Source organism: Erigeron canadensis, chromosome 9 (assembly GCF_010389155.1).
Source record: "Erigeron canadensis isolate Cc75 chromosome 9, C_canadensis_v1, whole genome shotgun sequence".
Lineage (NCBI taxonomy): Eukaryota > Viridiplantae > Streptophyta > Magnoliopsida > Asterales > Asteraceae > Erigeron > Erigeron canadensis.
The window spans coordinates 11,362,514-11,381,291 of record NC_057769.1 but is presented as its reverse complement, the minus strand read 5'-3'; the positions used below and the strand labels follow the sequence as shown (position 1 = coordinate 11,381,291).

Sequence of the window (18,778 nt, the reverse complement as noted above, 5' to 3'; positions counted from 1 at the left end):
CCCAGAATTCGATGCATCCAATATATGCCAAGCCTCTTTGGTGGAGCTCATGTTTTTGTTGAAGTCTAGAGTTCAATCCTTGTCATTAACGACACTCAAAGAGAGACCCCATTGTTTAAATTAACAAACTACAGGAACCAATCTTGTAGTTAAATCTAACAATAAAAATTTATAAAAATTAGAGACCACATGTTGAAAAAATATACTTTTGGGATATGAAAGATGACCAATATACCCTTCACATATTCATGACGTTTATCCATTAATTTTTTAAATACATTCATTAACACATTTACATTAATTATTTATACCACTACTATCGTTAAGTATTGTGCGGTTACTACGCTAGTCAATATTTAAAGAAGTAATTATACAGTAGATAGATCTATAAGGACTGTAGTTGTGGTTTAGAACATACAAACAAGAGGGGTCTATTTATGTAATATAGTACATAATATATGTGTGTGGCGGGAAGCAAAATCGGAAACATACTATTCCAATTTCATTTTGTCTTCTAGTGAAATAAGACCCCAAAACTTATGACCTTGCAATTGAGATTTACGACTTCGCAATTTCAATTTTGCCTCTTTTTTAGCCTCTCAATTTCATTTTGTCTTTTAGTGAAATACTACCCCAGTTACTAGCATCTTATCCTTTAGTAAATTACTACCTCAAATCTCAATTAAGACCATAAATTGCAAAATAAGACCTCTACTTCAATTTAAGACCCTGAATTCAATTTAAGACCTCAACTTTCAATTGAGACCTCGGATTTCGATTAGTACCTCGATTTAGTCAACTTTGGTCAACTTAGTCAAACTCGTAAGTTGGTTAACTTTGGTCAAACTTGTAAAATGCTGTCAAAGTCAAACTAGTACGCTTTTGGACAACTTAGTCAGCACTTGGCGACACGTTATGAGCACGTTTACCTATATTGAATGAGTACTTAATTGTGATAACTTGTAACAGATTGATTGCGTACCGGTTACTAGTTTTCTGATATCTTGTGTAGCTTGATCTTGTTGCTAACAGTCAGGTGAGTTTTGTATCCTCTCTTTTTATATGTTATGGGGTGGAAGGATACTCGTGCCTTTGTGTCTATCATCATTTTATGGCTATTTGACTGTATGTATGATGTGCACTGTGATACTTGATACTTGATACTTGTGGTGGAGTTGGAGATGCTTGATGCTTGATACTTGATATTTATGGTGGAGTTGGAGGCACCAGATACTTGATACTTAATACTTGCACCCTAGGCCTGGTATACCGTAAGTGCTGGTGGCATAGAGATACTTGATTCTTTGCTATCATAAGTAAGTTGATAGCCATATTGCTGTGTGGATCTTGATGATATTTCGACCTGGAACCATAACTTGATACTTGTTTACAAAACCTACGAACTCAAGTGTATGTTGAAGTCTTTTTTCCTCGAGTTGAAATCAACTAGACGTCTGATTATGTTTCAAGACAAAGTTTTCTTTGCTTGTTAATGAATAAACTCATATGTGAATTCCATTTTGCACAGTTGGAGATATTTTTCATAGTCAAATATCCAAGTTATAGCGAATATTCTATAATCTGCACAAGTAACTCACGTGGAAATAATAATAAAAAGTATATTATAACGTTAGTAACAAATTAAGTTAGATACAAGAATATTGTCAATGTCATGATCTTAACCCATAAGGATGTTGATATTTCAAGATATTGATACATAAAACTTCACCCATAACAGAGGTCGGCAAGCAAAGTGTGGAATTGAACGAGCAAAGTTGTCTGATTTTCAGAAACAAGAGTTTGAGACGAAACGACAAAATCAATTTAATCCATACTAGTATATCTATAAACCCTAAAGGGTATTGGAATTAAGAAATTAAGCACTTTTTTTATTCCTAAAATACCCCTATAACCCCTTATCGTGCGCACGTTGCTCCACTCTAGCTTCTCCTTCCCACAACCTAAACATTCAACAAACCAACCCCAACCCTTTCTTCCCCAAACCGTCTCCAATCACCACCGCCTACAATCACCACCAACCACCGCCCTTTAACATCTGGTAAGTATAATTTTTTATAATAGATTCAATTAGTTTAGATTTAATTAAAACACCCTCATTTTTATGATTATTGGATTTTTTTTTATTTTTATTGATCAAAATCCGACCAAGGTGATTCTTTTTATGATATTCGAATTCTTTTCTAATAGCAGAAATAGATACCGGAAAAAGAGAGGGTGCCTGGAGAAGGGTACTACCGCGCCACCACCATCCGTAGTTGCCGACGACCACTTGAATAATGAGGTAATTATTTTTTCCATTTTCTAATCTTGGTTTTTTTTATATATATCTATGTGACTATGTTGACCATTTGGTTATTTTTTTATATATTTTATTTTGTATATTTATGTTGTGTTTGCTTGTGATGAGGTACACTTTGGTTTGTGACGGAAACTTTGTCAAACACGGGATGGAATATGAACTGGTTGAGATAGTTGAAGCATGAACATACTATGTTGTCATGATTAAATTCAGGGTTTATGTATATATGTTTTTGAATGCTTAACATGATATGAGTTCGGTTTTGGAAGTGATGGATTGCTATTAGTTGATCAAAGGTGGAAACTATAACTTATTATGTAATCTAATTATGTAAGTATTCAGGTTGTAGATTTTTATATGTTTGGCTCTTTTAGAATTACTATCGATAGAATATGCAATTGTTCATTTGTAGTGAATACTAATGATTTCAACATGGATTTACTCTATTTTTTTTTCAAATGACATATAGAATTGAAAAGTTCACTATCTTACCACAGTTGCTTAAACAGTTGCCAAAGAAGTTTCATAACAGAAGATTAAGCAATGGATGATTATAATTGGATCCCGAACGAGTTCTAAGATGTTTTTATGACAACAATTTTAGGTACTTATAACTTAGCCGTTCCTTACTATTTGGGTTCTGTATTTTTATTTAGAATTTGAAGAGTGAATGTTTTCATAAATATTTACTGAAATGCAGAATGGATACAGTTGACCACGTTATATGCATCGCCCTTTTTTACAGCTTACATCAAATACTACTTAGGTCGTTTATGAGTTAAAATAGTATTCATTCTGGAAGATGGTGGCGACTCGAGATTTTGTTAGATGTTATAGGTTGTGTGATGTTGTATATGGGAAGCAAATTTTATGAACTCTTAGATGGTTAGACGTCGTCTGCAAGGCCTGGAAACATATATCAGTTACCTCGGCTTAATACATAGTGAGTGGATGTTGCCAAAAATGTAATATGTCAAGGCATTTATTTGTTTGACTTAAAGAATTATGTGTATATCATGTTTCAATATAGTTATTGATTTTACTGATACCTTGATGAATGAGTTAACAGCAATATAATACAACATGACACAAGCTTTCAGCCTTATGTATTGTGAAAGTTTTGTTAGCTTAGTGTTCAACAATCATAGTGTTTGAGGAAGAAAGAAAATATCAAAAGAGAAGCTACATAGATATTGGTTTGGGCTCTCTATGGACTAAACTTTCAAAAAGGAATCCTGTATACGTTTCTTAACCATATGTCATGGTATAATATAGTTATATATAACTGCTTTTTTTATGACATTGTGTCTTTTGTTATGTTTGTTATCCAAAGTAATTGATTACAAGTAGCCACCATATCCACCGCCGCCACTACCATCCGACGTCGCCACCACCACACTAGCCGTCATTACAACCATCGTCGCTGCATAGCGTGGGCACACACTCGAAATAAAGCTGACTAATCGTAATACACACCCGAACTTTCCACCACCTGCTTCCATCGCCACCCTAAGACCACTGCCTGCACCACCGCCTTGCATCTCCACCGTCGCCCTCCATCTCTACTGCCAAATTATCACCATCAGCACCGTTCATCATCGTAACAACGCGCGGGCACTTGGCTAGTAATAATTAAAAAAACCCATAAAAGTTAGAGACCACAGGTTGAAAACTTATATTTAAATACATTCACCAACAGCTTTACATTAATTATTATATCTAAGAAGATTTATAAGTATAAGGGGGAAAGTTGTGGTTTAGAACATACAAGAGGGGCTATATATGTAATATACATAACCCATGTTTATTACTTTGATACGAGTATATAATTAAATTGAATTAGGGTTTACGGGTTATGAGATATTGAAATTTAAGTCGGATTTATTTGTATTATATAATTTGATTCATATGTTTTTCAGCCAACTTTATATGTATTCTGTCCTTATGTTACAGGTGACAAGCCACCGCAAGGTGCTGTTTTGACACACAAGGAATTTATCATTCGCATCTGCAGTGCTGTACGTGTAACCATGCTTCTTTCTTCCTTTTATGTTTAGCTGACATACATACATTCGTATTCTGCTCATGATATTATCTCTTTTCTTTTTTGTTCTTGTTGGAAATGATAGTATCTTGTTCTCGACTCTGCAAATGATTACGAAAAGTTTAAAAGCTTTCACCGCGACTCTGGGGGGGCAATCATCGGGATATGTTCTGATCCACAAGACAGGAGGTTCTGTTGATCAGGTCGATGCTGCCGAAAAGCTCATTAGAGCTTTTATCCGAGAGGTATTAGATAGCTGTTTGACTTATGTTGCGATGCAAAACCTTTTCTATTTCTTTAAACAATTCTTTAAGGGTGTTTCGAATATTGCTTTCAAAACAACAAATCATTTCCCGACCTGCCTTTTCACAACTGTCTTTTCTCTCTACGGGAACGCAGACAATGACTCTCTGTCTCTCGCTGTTTTGTTACACACCTTCTGATTATTTGAGTTCTGCAGACGCGTTAGTAAGATAGTCTCCCTAGAACGCGGTCCCAAACACCCTCAATGTATAATGGTAGACTTGATTGATTCCACTTTTAATTTATTTTTTGTTTGTTCTTTGTGCAGAGATATGCTGACAACCCATGCCCACCACTTTTGATGGAACCAGGATTATATCGGACTAGTATACCCTTGTCTGAAGAGAAGGTAGTGGAAAAACCCATATTAGAACAGAAACACCTCACAATGTTGTTTTTTCTTTCTTCTGTCTAATGTCTTTTTTTTTTTTTTTGCTGTCTATATCTAGATCTTTGGTTTGATGCGCAGCTATGACAATCAGGTCATAATGGAAGCACAAACTGGTACTTGGCTGGAGGTTTGTTGCTACTACTCATCTCATAATTTTTAATGTGGCGCTGCAAAATGAGCAACTTGAACCAATTACTCTCTATTCTAAGTGTTGCCCATTTGGGTCAACCATATATAGGCCAACTCATCACAAGTATAGCTCAACTCGTTTCTAATGTATCTAACATCGTGTCACTTATCCAGATAGAATTAGACGATGTGACGTCAAACCCGACTGGCATAGTCATATATGGGAGTTATGAATCTCAGGTCCACAAAGCGGTTGATCTAATTACCAAAATTATCTCCGCGGTAAGTTTTAGCTTTGTCACAAGTCCAGTAAATTTTTCTGCATAACAAACATTTGTTAGTTGATACTATTTTCTGTTTGAGCTTCAGTTTGAGCTTCAGTATGAACCTATCCCTAAAGAAGCCATATGGTTTCTTTGTCAAGAATACCCTGCTTCTAGAAAGCATGACCGTGGAGAAGCTGAAGAACGACCGCCTTCAAAGAAGCAGGGGACAATGAATCTGGGAGTCGGAAATGAAACCATGGACATGGAATGTGGTATGGTAACCTAATCAAATTATTTAAATTACATTTTTACCTTGTGAAGCCAGTTTCTTCTGAGACCTTCACGATGCCTTACCACTAAGCAACCTTGGAGATGGGTTAAGTTAAATAACTGTTAGGACGAATATCCTATTGTTGAGCGTATTCAATTTTTGGTTGGTTAATATACAAGTTTTATTATGTACTACTGATTACGATCTAAACTGTTAAGTGTTAACAATAGAAATCGGCCAACAAGACATTGTCGATGTTACATCAAAACATAATGCCAGAACAAGCTATAGTAGTGTTAAACTAGGAACAAAATAAAGCTTCTCCCTTATTAAACCCGTGAGATGGAGAGAGTCCAGATGCGAAGTTCCATGTTCCCTGTGAAATCTAAACACTTTAGTTCATCAAAACTTTTCAGTTACTTGTGAAGTTCCTCATGTTTTAATTGAGCAACCAATCGTCTACATAACTTGAATAGCTTATGATCTATTAGACTGTTACTCCAAGTCTGCAATCCATCTTTTTATCAGCAAATATTTAAAGACGACTTCTCTTAAAACAAACAATCTCCTATATGAACTATAAACCCTGCATCCACCTATCTGGTTGGTTCTGATCATTGAAGTTACAATATCACTTTTTCTTTGGAGCTTATGAAGTGTTCAAAAATATGATTGGCATTACCCAAATCTCATTAATCTCCAAATTTTTAGGTGACAGAGAAGTTGCAGATGATCATAATAAATGTAGGTTGTTTGGGCTAATACAAGATGTAGGCTATTTACATATTACTAATATTTATTTGTTATAAAATTCTTATTTAATTAATAATTTTACAATTTTAAAAATTAAGTAAAATAAAAAATAACTTTAAGCTTCATATTTTCACATATCCTTCAAGGTTGAAAATTATTACTTTGATACATTTAATAAGAAAGTTCAAATATGGAAGCATACACTGATGTTTACATGAATACTTTACAGACAATTAACCCTAACATTATTTTTCAATGTTCAGTATGTAAGGATTAGAAGATGTATGTAGGTACAACTACTCCATGATATATGTAACACGCATTGCCTTATTACGATAGTATAATGTAACACACGCTGCTGGCAGAAACTTTAGCGATCAATGTCCAATTTACGCAAGATTCCATGACCATATGTTGAGAGAATGAGATCAGAAAGCAATGGGAGTTGTAATGTAACGAATGAAGCAATTGGTAGACATGCCAGTGCAGCTACAGGAATCACGACCCAAGCCTTTCCATGTCCAAACATTATATAAAATGTAGCACTGAAGGCTACCATCATTGAGGTTACCGACAAGAACAACATGATGAGGCCAAGTATTAATCTCTTAGGTAACTTGTAGAGAAAATCTTCCTCTCGATAACGTGCTGTGAGAATGGATAGGAACAGCAACAATGAAGTGGTTGATGTGAAAAAAGAGATGGCATTCGAGACAGCAAATATGATGAAACTTGGTCTCAAAGTATAAATTGGTTTCCCTGTGTCACCATCAGTTCCACCTGGTACAGTAATGGCAGCCGCGAAAACAATTGTAATAATTAATGCTGCTGTGATTGTGTATGAATTCGCTGTAGTTTTCATCCACTCTTCACCTTCTTTTCTCAAATCCTCGTGTTCTCTTCTAAATATCATAATTGGTGTCTCCTTATCATTCTTATGATTTTTTTCACTCTTATCCTTCTTATCGTCCTTTTTTTCCCTTAGCACAAGTGGGACAAAGTTCTCAACGGCCTGTAAAATCAAACAATATCATCATAATTATTTAATAAGATTAGGAAACTTAATATTACCATGAAGAGCAAAAAATTAAGGATTTAACGTACGTACCCGAAACCATTGTAACTCCCTCTGCATTTGTAGAGCGGCACCAGAAATAATACTGAGTTTATGTATGGGTGGCAATTTTGCAGCCAAGTGTAATAGATTGGAGTCCTGCTTATCCGTCGTACATCTACTTTCATATACATTATGAGACACCCCATTAACTAAAAAGTTGAAAACTTTTGCACTACGATGCAATATTGCAAGTTGAGAAAGGTTATAATCGTCGCTTGTTACAGTAAATGCTCGAGGAAAATAAGCGGTGATTTCTTCTATTGCTTCATGAGTATCGTTTTTCACTGCTAAAATCGCTGCGGATAGGTAGTGTCCTTGAATCTCGCTTAAAGTGTTTAATTTACTAACTTCTTCGCACACACACTTTAGTAACATTAAAGCTGTTTTATGGTTCACCTTCTCTTCCTGGAGTCGCTTGATGTGCGTCACTGAGGGAACATATATTGTTTAGAATGATATAACCTTGTATTTTTAAATGGGTAACCATGTGCACCGCAGATTTTTTACATAAAATAGTATCTCCCGCTCCCTGGATTTTACAAGATGCACTATGGGTCGTAACCCAAACCCGAGCCCATGGTTAAGGCAACAATTAGAAACTAATTAGAGTTAATTAATTAGTATCCTATTTGTATTAGGTTAGGTAATTATAATAGAGTTGTATTATAATTCCAGACTTGGTATCCCATTAGGAGTCGAATAAGATATTCTGTAAATATTGGCAGAGTATATGGTCAATACACACAAAAAAATTGTAAGGTTTTTGAGTTATTTTTTCTTTCAATTAATAAAGAGTGGAGAGCATATTCCATTCTATACTTTAATTGGTATCTAGAGGAAAGTTTCGATCAAACATCAACAACAAAAGTTTCGATCAACAGCAACCGCTTGTTCGAACCTAACAAGAATAGAAGTCTTCGATTGCCGCAGTTCCAAAACGACAACACTTTTAATTCGCAACCTTATAAATAGTGTTGTTGTTTTCTTATTGGTTCAACTACAATTAAAAGAAAAGTCACGAGCTAGAGGCAGCAGAGTGTTACCTAGCATTAAACAAAACAAAAGTAATTTTTTTTCTTTTGCTTTAGTTTGTTCGCACGAGAGTGCGAGACAACTAAGAAACACAAGAACATTTGTTTTGTTTTTTTTTGTCTTATTCAAATATAAGCAAAACAAAAGTGTCGACTTTTGTTCAAATCTCAGCAACGATGGGTGATAGCCAGACGATTTCAAAAGATCATAGTCCATTCCTTCAGTGCCCGATGTTGAACTCGGTAAATTACAATACGTGGGCTGTTAAGATTAAAGCAATATTCCGAGTACGTGGAATATTAGAAGCAATTGAACGAGCGTACACACCAACTCCTCTTGGAGCTAAGAAAGATCACATGGCCTTTGCTTTATTACTTCAAGCGATTCCAGAAGAACTTGTTCTTCAAGTCTCTCAATTAAAGACGGCAAAAGATATTTGGGATGCTCTAAAGACGAGGTATGTCAGTGAAGAACAAGTTAGGGAAGTAAGGGTTGAAACTCTACAAGCCGAGTTTGAGGCTACGAAGATGAAAGATGGAGAATCAATAGACGATTTCTAAGGAAGACTAAGCCAGTTGGTTTCAAAGTTAGCCTACACCAGGTCAAGTCATAGAAGACAAGAAACAGGTTCGGAAGATGCTTCGATCAGTGCTACCAAAACTTATCTCCCTAGTTGCTACTATCGAGCAATTTGTGGATTTAAAGAAGATGACTTTTCCATGATGCCGTTGGAAGAGTCAAAGCTTTTGAGGAACAGATAAAAGGAGTTGACGCAGCTTTTGAAAACCAAGACCAGGTGTTATTTGGGAAACATGAGCCTTCATCAAAATATTCAAACTATGATAAGAGCAAGGGACGTGATGGTAATGGATCACACGGGAAAGGACAGGGTAAGGAGAAGAGAGGTACCCAAGCAAGCGGGTCAAGAAACTTTTCTCGAAACCGTTCCAACAACCTTGAGAATAGAAAAAGCAAGGAACACCCGGATGTTCAATGTTTTCGGTGTGATAAATATGGTCACTTTGCATTTGTTTGCCCAGAACGAAAGAAAACAAGTCAAGCAAATCTTGTTGATGCAACCGAAGAAGGACCTAACACGTTACTCATGGCTCGGATAGAGGAGGGTCAGATCTGTCTCAATGAAGAACGCGTAATGCCCAAGAAATATCAAGACGATACAAAAAAAGGGTAATTAGATGGAAATTCCTTATCCTATGTACCATTTGGTACCCACTAATCCCCCAGCCAGGCTAGTGTCCAGGTGATTTTCAACCACTTAATAATCCCCTGATTATCTCAAGTTTGTCATTGGCAAGACTCGAACCCAAGACCACCCCTGGAAAGTGGCGGCTAGTGGCCACTAGGTTATTACCCAATGGTTATCAAGACGATACAAAGGAGCAAGGTTTTTGGTATATGGATAACGGGACGAGTAATCACATGTCTGGAGATTATTCCTACTTAAGTGAAACGCAATGCCGATGGATCTTTAAATAAGTATAAAGCACAGTTGGTAGCAAAAGGATATGTATAACAATATGGGACAGATTATGATGAAGTCTTTGTACCAGTTAGCCGTATTGAAACCGTTCAGTTACTCATAGCAATAACAGCTTCCGAAGGATGGGAAGTACATCACTTGGATGTTAAATCTGCGTTTTTGCATGGAGACTTGAAGGGGCAAGTGTATGTTTCTCAACCAGATGGGTTCGAGAAAAGGGGCAAGAACAAAAGGTCTATAAACTCAATAAGGCGTTATACGGGTTAAAACAAGCTCCTAGAGCTTGGATCGCTACGTTAGATGAAACTTTAAAGCAATTAAAGTTTACTCGATGTTTTCATGATCAAGTTGTGTATACAAGAACTACTTCAACTACTCGTCTTATCATTGGAGTATATGTCGACGATCTCATTGTCAACGGTACAAAGAAAGAGGAAAGTGCTGAATTTAAAAGACAAATGTCAAATAAATTCGAGATGAGTGATTTGGGTAAGCTGACATATTACTTAGGAATTGAAGTATGTCAAGATTACACGGGTATAATGATCAAGCAAGGAAGTTCTGCAAGTAAGATTTTGAAAGAAGTCGACATGGATACATGCAATCCATCCATTGTCCTATGGAGTCGGGACTTAAACTCACCTAAGATGAAGATGGTGAAGACGTTGATGCAACAAGTTTCAGACGACAAGTTGGTTGTCTAAGGTATTTGTTACACACAAGACCAGACTTGTGTTTCTATGTTGGGTTGGTTAGTCGCAGACACCTAAGAAATCGCATGAAGCAGCAATTAAGCAATTTCTTAAATATATATATATATATATATATGTGGTACTAAGAACTATGGTATTAAATATACCAAGGGTGGAACCAAGGATCTAATTAATCGGGTTTAGTAATAGCAGTCACATTGTAGATGAAAACGATGGACGAAGCACAACAGGTCACGTGTTCTATTATGGAAATTGCCCCGTTACTTGGTGTTCTCAAACACGGCAAACGGTAGCTCTTTCATCATGTGAAGCCGAGTATATGGCAACTACTTCAGCAGGTTGTCAAGCATTATGGCTTAGTGAATTGTTAAATGAAATAACGGGATGTTCTCAACAAGTGACTTTGAAAGTAGATAATTCATTAGCGATTGCACTCATGAAGAATCCGGTGTTTCATCGAAGGAGCAAGCATATTAAAACCATGTATCACTTTATTAGAGAATGTGTTGAAAGAGGTAAAGTAAAAGTCGACCATGTTAGTGGTAACAAACAACGAGCAGATATTCTGACAAATGCTCTCGCGAGAATCAAGTTCAAGGAAATGTGTGAGTTACTCAGAGTAGACTAACCCCCTCATTGGAGTCGGAAATTAGCGGGTGATTGTTGGATAATTACCGACCCAAGCATATGGGTCGTAACCCAAACCCGAGCCCATGGTTAAGGCAACAATTAGAAACTAATTAAAATTAATTAATTAGTATCATATCTGTATTAGGTTAGGTAATTATAATAGAGTTGTGTTATTATTCCAACATAGACTTGGTATCCTAGTAGGAGTCAAATAGGATACTCTATAAATATTGGCTGAGCATATGGTCAATACACACACGTAAATTGTAAGGTTTTTGAGTTATTTTTTCCTTCCATTAATAAAAAAATGGAGAGCATATATATTCCATAATCATATTTGTGTTCTATACTTTATGCACACCATAAATCCTCCCTATATAGGAGCAAACAACCCCCATGATGGGTATAGTTGGAGTAATTATATAGTTAATAATCTGATATGTTTAGGTAAACTGCCCGCTATCGAATATATGTAGAGTTATCTACCAATAAACTAAAACAAGATTAAGATGTTATTTAAATGACATGTGGCGTAATCTTTGATCGACACGTGTTATTTTTAAAATTTTTAATTTTTATTAAATTAGTTTTTTAATTGCATATAGATACAATTTCTTTATTAGACTTAGAATTAAACTCTAACTCTTGGTTTATTAATACAAAAGACATTATAATTTTATTTGATTGATCATATTCTTATTAATAATTGTCTCTTTTTCTTTCTTTAATTCCTATTACTTATATTACTTAATAATAAGTTATTAAAATGAAGACTTCAAAAATTTGAGTTTACGATCCGAAATCACAAGGCTATTTGTCGTCATCGACTGTGCTTACCTGTTCCGATTTTGATGTGATTCTAAAAATGTAAGGTAAATATAATACTCTAACTAAACATATATTATATTTATCATTACTGTTTATTATAATTTCGCTTCGATCATCGATTTACTTTAATTATAATTTTTTTCATACTAATGAATCATGTATAAGACATATTCCAATTTCTTTATGATACAATCTAATAGCTACCGTACATCGTACGGGTATTAAGACTAGTTACTATATATAAGTTGTTGAGTCTTGGATTCGCTGACCAGACTTGGTCGTTGACGTAGGTCGTCAGCGAGTCCACTGACTCTCTTCAGCGGGTGGTTTGCTTCCCAATTTGTTGGTCAAGGCGGGAAAATTTCAAACTAGAAGAAGACAAGAAGTCACATGGTGGTTATTCCAACTGTATTTTACCTTGTATGGCAAAGGTACAGTTGGGACCAAAACAAAGGTTTTGAAGATGATTTTGCTAGAGAAATGGAAATTGATAGGTCAAGGGAGACTCTTCCAATCTTCTATAAGCACTTCCTTGGAAATGTCGTCATTACTCCAATGACTGAGGCTCAAAAGCAATATCTTTCCAGCATCCAGCATAAGAGACCCTCTTCTTCTTCCTCTCTTTTTGCTAGTCAAATATCCATCCAATCCCCATCAGGTCACATGCATGAAATGATAGATATACTGGCCTTGACTGCTGAGGGAAAGACTCAAGAAGAAGCTATCAAGGAGCTGGACAGAATCAAAGAAAATCAAGAAAATGAAAGGAAAAATCTTGAGTACATCAAGCAGCTGTCTCTCCTTGAAAAGGATCAGCTAGATGGAGAACAAAGAATGATTTTAACCACTGGTGGTGCTTAAGCTCTCTATAGACAAAAGCATGCTGAAGTAGAGGAGCAGCTCAGCGAAAAGAGAGCCAAGTTCGAAGATGAAAAGGCTAAGTGGTTGAAGTATATAGAGGATAGGAAGAGGCCTCAAAGAATAATTTTTGCTGAGGCCTTCAAAGCTGAAATGGGTCTCAAGACCAACCTGAAGATCTTAGTGGAGGGTGCTGACAAGCCAGTCAAATATGAAGGAGTTAAACCAACCACTCTTGGTGCCTTAAAATGGTTTGAAGTCTATATGCTGATGAAAGATAAGAAGGCAGCTAGTTATGACCATCTTCAAAAGGTGCTGAAGGAATATTTTGAGAAGGCCAGGGTGTACGAGACAAAGTTCAAGGTTAACTTGCCAATGCTGAGGCAAGTATTTGGTACTTCTGCAGCTATCACCTCATCAGCAGGCAAGAGGATTCAATGAAAAAGGAAAGAGACGTATCAACCCTTGTCTTCTGACCTTCCTTCTATTTTTGGTGATGCTGCTTTAAATCTCTGATTTTCTCCCAGAAGTTACTTTGAAGAAGGAAGAGTATTAGAGTCACCTGCTGGCATCTTCTTCTTAAACTTTCAAAATAATCAGCTCTTCTTCATACTGGCAGAGATTGAAAAGGCTTCAACTGGGTTTCTCATCAGCATCAGAAAGAGATTCTCCAAATTAACAAGTGTCAGATGGTTCATCAGCAAGATTGATAAAGAGCTGATGAAGCCTCGTAGAAGAGATGATCCAGTGCTGAGGATTGCCAAGCGAGGGGACGCTTGGGAGATTGAAGCTGCTAATATGTAGATGTCTTACTTTGTAATAGTATCAGCTTGTAATGTTCTTTGATGATATAAAAGACATCTTTCTAGCATACTTCATTCTTTTCTAAGTCTAGTCTACTCAACAAGTCTTCTCAGCGAATAGGGGAGATTGTTGAGTCTTGGATTCGCTGACCAGACTTGGTCGCTGACGTAGGTCGTCAGCGAGTCCACTGACTCTCTTCAGCGGGTGGTTTGCTTCCCAATTTGTTGGTCAAGACGGGAAGATTTCAAACTAGAAGAAGACAAGAAGTCACATGGTGGTTCTTCCAACTGTATTTTACCTTGTATGAAAAAGGTACAGTTGGGACCAAAACGAGGGTTTTCTCTTTCATACCCGATTTGGTAAAGAAGATAAAGGCTCCTGCATGCAAGTACTTAGAGCCAATGGGACGTCGACAACCACCATTCTATCACAATTATTGTAAGGCTGTATTGCCCTAATTCCTCCCTTATATAAAGCAACACAGCCGCACCATTTACATCGTGTTTGTCACCATAAAAAGTGTGTGTCACTTTACTTGTAATTGGTCAGGTTTTTAGTGTGTCTAGACTTAGCAATTACTTTATTCATTTGTATTCTTGTAAGTCAAGTTGTAATATCAACCATGTATTCATCGTTTAATCAATGATACATATGATTAGACTTGCCTAGATTCCTTGTATTTGAACTTGTTATTGTTCTTGTTATTTACTTTCTGTTCTTTACTATCAGCCTAGTTAATTTTAATATAAGTTGTATATTCGTGGACTCTTATAAGTTGATGTGGAAAATATTCAAATAACCATTTATATATGATGTCAAGTTACGTGAATGATATGGGTCAATGTAAACCCATACTATTACAAGAATATATCTAATGTAACACTTTAAAATTCAACACTTTTAAGAAAGTATTTTTATCTAAAAAAATATTCTTATGCTTTTAGGTATAAAGATACAGATATATATATACTATGCTTAAATGTTTAATTAACATGCTAATATGTTTATATGTTTTTTGACATATAACTAGATTTGCGTAAAAGTATAGGGTTTAGTATATGTAAATCTAACTAATCATAACGAATGTCTATAGTAGTGTGAAAAAGTCAAAGTTGTTATCGCATAGATGTGAAAAAATATTCTTACCCATTGCAGGGTTCAATTTGGTGGTTATCGTATAAATGAGACAAAACCATGGGTATTAGATGTAGCCTAAGCTTCGCAATACTCTAAATTTTGTGTACCTTTAAAAACCTCTGCGTGTTTTCAATGACTGGTCAGCAGTTAATGTTCAGAAACCTAAAGAAAGTTTACTTACCACGTAGTAGTACAACGTCCCAAACAGTAACATAAATCTTGTGGATGACTACAAAAGAAATGAGATTTGTTTGTATTAAAATCGGAAATGAAGATTATAACATACTTAATTAATTAAATAATTTACATTGCATAAACAAATTACATGCGATGAGAATCTATGGTATCGTACAAAAGGCAATGACTAGCACCATGCCCGCATTGTGGTTGATAGGTTTTTCAAACTTTTTTTGGCAAAGGCACTTGGCAGGGGATGATGACATCTATGCCGACCACCATTTTGACTTGTGGTCAGTTATGGTGGTGCGATGAGAAAAGGCAACTAAGATCTCGTTCTCTTTTTTAGTCATTAAATACTAAATGTATTAAGTGACTGAATTAATGTATAAATAATGTATCTACACATTAAGTAAAAAATAGGTAATTGACGGTTATTATTGTTAAACTTTAATTGAATGCATTAAGTTCTTAATTATTAATTTATTAGGTATAAAAAGAACTGAGTCTGATTATATTATCCAAAAATAGTTCATTTTGGAATTTAAGTCTTGAGTTAATTGTACTTTTGATCCATGAGATTTGTCCTAAATTATAGTTTTCATCCTAGCATGTTGAAATTAGAGCTGACATAACGAGTCCTTAAGACACCACACGATAAGGGCACAAACACGACACGAAAACACGAACACAACACGATAACCCAACCGGTTACACGATAAGATACCTGAACCTCTTAACCAAACAAGGCAGTCATCAACCTTCTGGTCCTCAAAAAATCGACTAAATCATATCAAATTCAACCACAAACTCAACAAATCCAACTTGGATAATGAATCAATCTATCAAATTCAACCAAAAAAAACTAAATCCGAGAAATGTTGTGAAAACAATAGCTCTTCATTGAAAAAGAGAGAGAGAGGGGAAGTGAAAGACTAAAGAGGAAAAAAAAGAGAATGGAGATTCCCTCAATTTTAAAAACAATTTGAGGGCATAAGTTAGAAGAATCGTGGTTTGTATTATAACAAAGGGTCAAGATTTAAATATAATAATTTAATTTTGGCCCTTAATCTTAATCCAAGAGTTAAGATTTTCTTAATTTGACTTAAGTTAAAAAAGTAACTTGAAGGAATCCTCGTCTTTTAATTGTTGGTTTGGCTCAATTTAAGTAGTCAACATTTTTTTCATTCAAAGTTTCAAACACAAAATAATAAATAATAATAATAACATGGAAAATGGTAGTTAAATATAAATTTTAATGTTTTAAATTAGTTTGTACGGTTAAGGCTCTTATTAACAAAACCCCAATAATAAAAACCTTATTGTTAAGACACAAAACCTGTTAAATCAAACAAGAAATCTCGTAAGAACGTGTCGTGTCGTGTTAACAATCTTGTTAGTAATTGTCAGCTCTAGTCGAAATTACGTTTTAATCCCAGCCTTTGCAACTTCATCAAAGTTTTTGCTATTATATATGCCTTTCAGTAACTATTATAAAAGAAATGTACCTGCACAACAATGCGCAGTGGTGGATGAGGACTATGGCTGGTAACCAAAAATTTTAAATTGTTCTGTATATAAAACTTGTAGACAGTGTCCAAAATGCTTTGCAAGAGTGTATATATATTCAGTTAGCAATGATTTGAATCGTGGTAGTGTACCAATTGGACAGGGAGAATGTGTATGGTGACGATATGATGACCCGCTAGCTATGTTAAATATATAACAGAGTAGATTTGATACACACCAGAGTAAAGGCTGTTCCTTATGCATTTCGCTGCAAACTTGTCATCATATGCCTCTTGATTTTCAACATCTTGTTTCTTTTTTGTGTAACCTAAGTTTCTCTTGAGCGGCACATCTGCATTACCATCATAGGGATAAGATAGTTCATCTAAAGTCTTATAATAATAATGATAAAAATAAAGGGAAATAGCAAACCTAAAGGCATTTGATTATTTTTTGGTGAAAAAACATAATGAAATTAATTTGTAAGAATAGAACTTTGAGAAGAAAAGAGACAGTGTACGCAAACCAAGAAACCGTGTGTAGATTTTAAAATCATGATTCCGGTAACCAACTAAATTTGACTACGAGGTAATCAAATGGATTTAAAAGACAATGAAGAAACATACAACGGTACACAAATCGCTGGTAGAAGTTGTAATCCCTTGCACTATAATACACATCCCATTTTCGGGCAATAGCTTCTAATGGGGCAAGTGATCTATCATCTTCTATTCTTGCTATGTGTGGGTAGTCCTTTGCCAGCTCATATGCAACATCTGCAAATTAAATAGGACTAATTACCAGATGAAAAATACATGTAAAAAAGATGTCAATTTTACCCGAACCCTTGGTTCTAGTAGTACGTGCAGTGTGTTTGCTTCTGTTAGTGAATTAACAAATTATATGTCACGTGAATCAACTGATTCAAGGTCACAAGTTTACCAAGTTTAATTACAAGTTGGGGTACTATTTTAAACTATTTATAGTTTAGGGTAGTAGAAGACGACCCGGTTAACTGAATTGATGATACTAACATAGTATCCATATGTGTGACTAGGCATAATCCATTTGAGTTGGATCACATATGGAGCGGATCATGATGATCCAATCCATATACATCCATTGGCGGGTCTTAGTGATCACCCTTGAGTTTTAGTCCAAGTTGATTTAATTTATCTCAACTTCAAAACGTACCTATATACCCTGAAGTAATCGTATTTGTAAGAAGCTTAGCTCCGGTTTTGCCCTGGAAGGGACTCAAATATCCATCTTTTGTGGAGAGCAAAATGTTTGTTTTGGAGGCATCAAGCAGATATAAATAGGTGTTCCGTTGAGCATTGAATAGAGCTCTATGAATAGGCAAGAATCCCTTGTTGTCAGGAATGAATAACAAATCCGGCTTTCTGTCCACCAACATTTTTGCAGCCTCCACATTGCCAACTATCGCAGCACGGTGCAATGGGTTTAAACGTGTTGGTCTAGTCAACAGAGTTGGAAGTGACTCTGAGCCCATTACATTCAGGAGGTTCTTCACAAAATCATTACTTTTACGCGTCCCAACTTGAAACGCGATGGCAACGTGGAGTGCGCTTCTTCCAGGAGCAAGTTCAGCAGTCAACGCATCTTTGTCTTTGCTGATAATTCTTTGGGCTTCGTCCCAGTCGCTCTTCATTATAGCTCTGTGTAATGGGAGGTACTCTGCATAATCTATATATATATAGCCAGGAAACAAAAGATATCATCAGCGCGCAGTTTTGCCATTAGTTCATTCATTATCTATATAAACAAATTAGAGAAGAAAGTGTCCGGCCAGCGCGCATATATGCATACCTCTTTTATTGGGCATTTTTGTGGAACCCCCAGCAGATCCATCGGAATTAGAACTCGTAGCTAAAGTGCTGGTGGACGCCATTATAAACAGAAGTTAATTAGCAATATAATGTTTATATATATCTAGACTTTTCTTATTTCCATATTGTTTATATATAAGTCTAA

At 35.7% G+C, this 18,778-nt stretch overlaps 2 protein-coding genes across 2 annotated transcripts; one reads left to right on the top strand and one right to left on the bottom strand.

Annotated features, from left to right (window-relative positions):
• The first annotated feature begins 4,267 nt into the window (after nt 1-4,267).
• LOC122583198 lies at nt 4,268-5,739 on the top strand. The gene is made up of 6 exons (XM_043755622.1): nt 4,268-4,338; nt 4,450-4,609; nt 4,936-5,016; nt 5,117-5,185; nt 5,362-5,508; nt 5,557-5,739. The coding sequence occupies exons 2-6, from the start codon at nt 4,472-4,474 to the stop codon at nt 5,737-5,739; spliced, it is 618 nt and encodes a 205-aa protein (XP_043611557.1). The 5' UTR covers nt 4,268-4,338; nt 4,450-4,471.
• Nucleotides 5,740-6,695: 956 nt separating this feature from the next.
• Nucleotides 6,696-18,778, bottom strand: LOC122582845. The gene is made up of 7 exons (XM_043755279.1): nt 18,614-18,778; nt 17,978-18,490; nt 17,410-17,559; nt 17,022-17,135; nt 15,279-15,326; nt 7,586-8,022; nt 6,696-7,489 (listed from the first exon to the last, which is right to left on the bottom strand). Exons 1-7 carry the CDS (start codon nt 18,693-18,695, stop codon nt 6,848-6,850), a joined length of 1,986 nt encoding a protein of 661 aa, XP_043611214.1. The 5' UTR covers nt 18,696-18,778; the 3' UTR covers nt 6,696-6,847.

Coding starts and splice junctions, on each gene's coding strand:
- LOC122583198 (XM_043755622.1), top strand. CDS start 4,472: ATGATTACGAAAAGTTTAAAAGCTTTCACCGCGACTCTGGGGGGGCAA. Junction 4,610..4,935: donor TTAGAGCTTTTATCCGAGAG/GTATTAGATAGC, acceptor TTCTTTGTGCAG/AGATATGCTGACAACCCATG. Junction 5,509..5,556: donor CAAGTCCAGTAAATTTTTCT/GCATAACAAACA, acceptor TTTGAGCTTCAG/TTTGAGCTTCAGTATGAACC.
- LOC122582845 (XM_043755279.1), bottom strand. CDS start 18,695: ATGGCGTCCACCAGCACTTTAGCTACGAGTTCTAATTCCGATGGATCT. Junction 18,491..18,613: donor AAAAATGCCCAATAAAAGAG/GTATGCATATAT, acceptor ATATATATATAG/ATTATGCAGAGTACCTCCCA. Junction 17,560..17,977: donor GATTACTTCAGGGTATATAG/GTACGTTTTGAA, acceptor TTTAATTTGCAG/ATGTTGCATATGAGCTGGCA.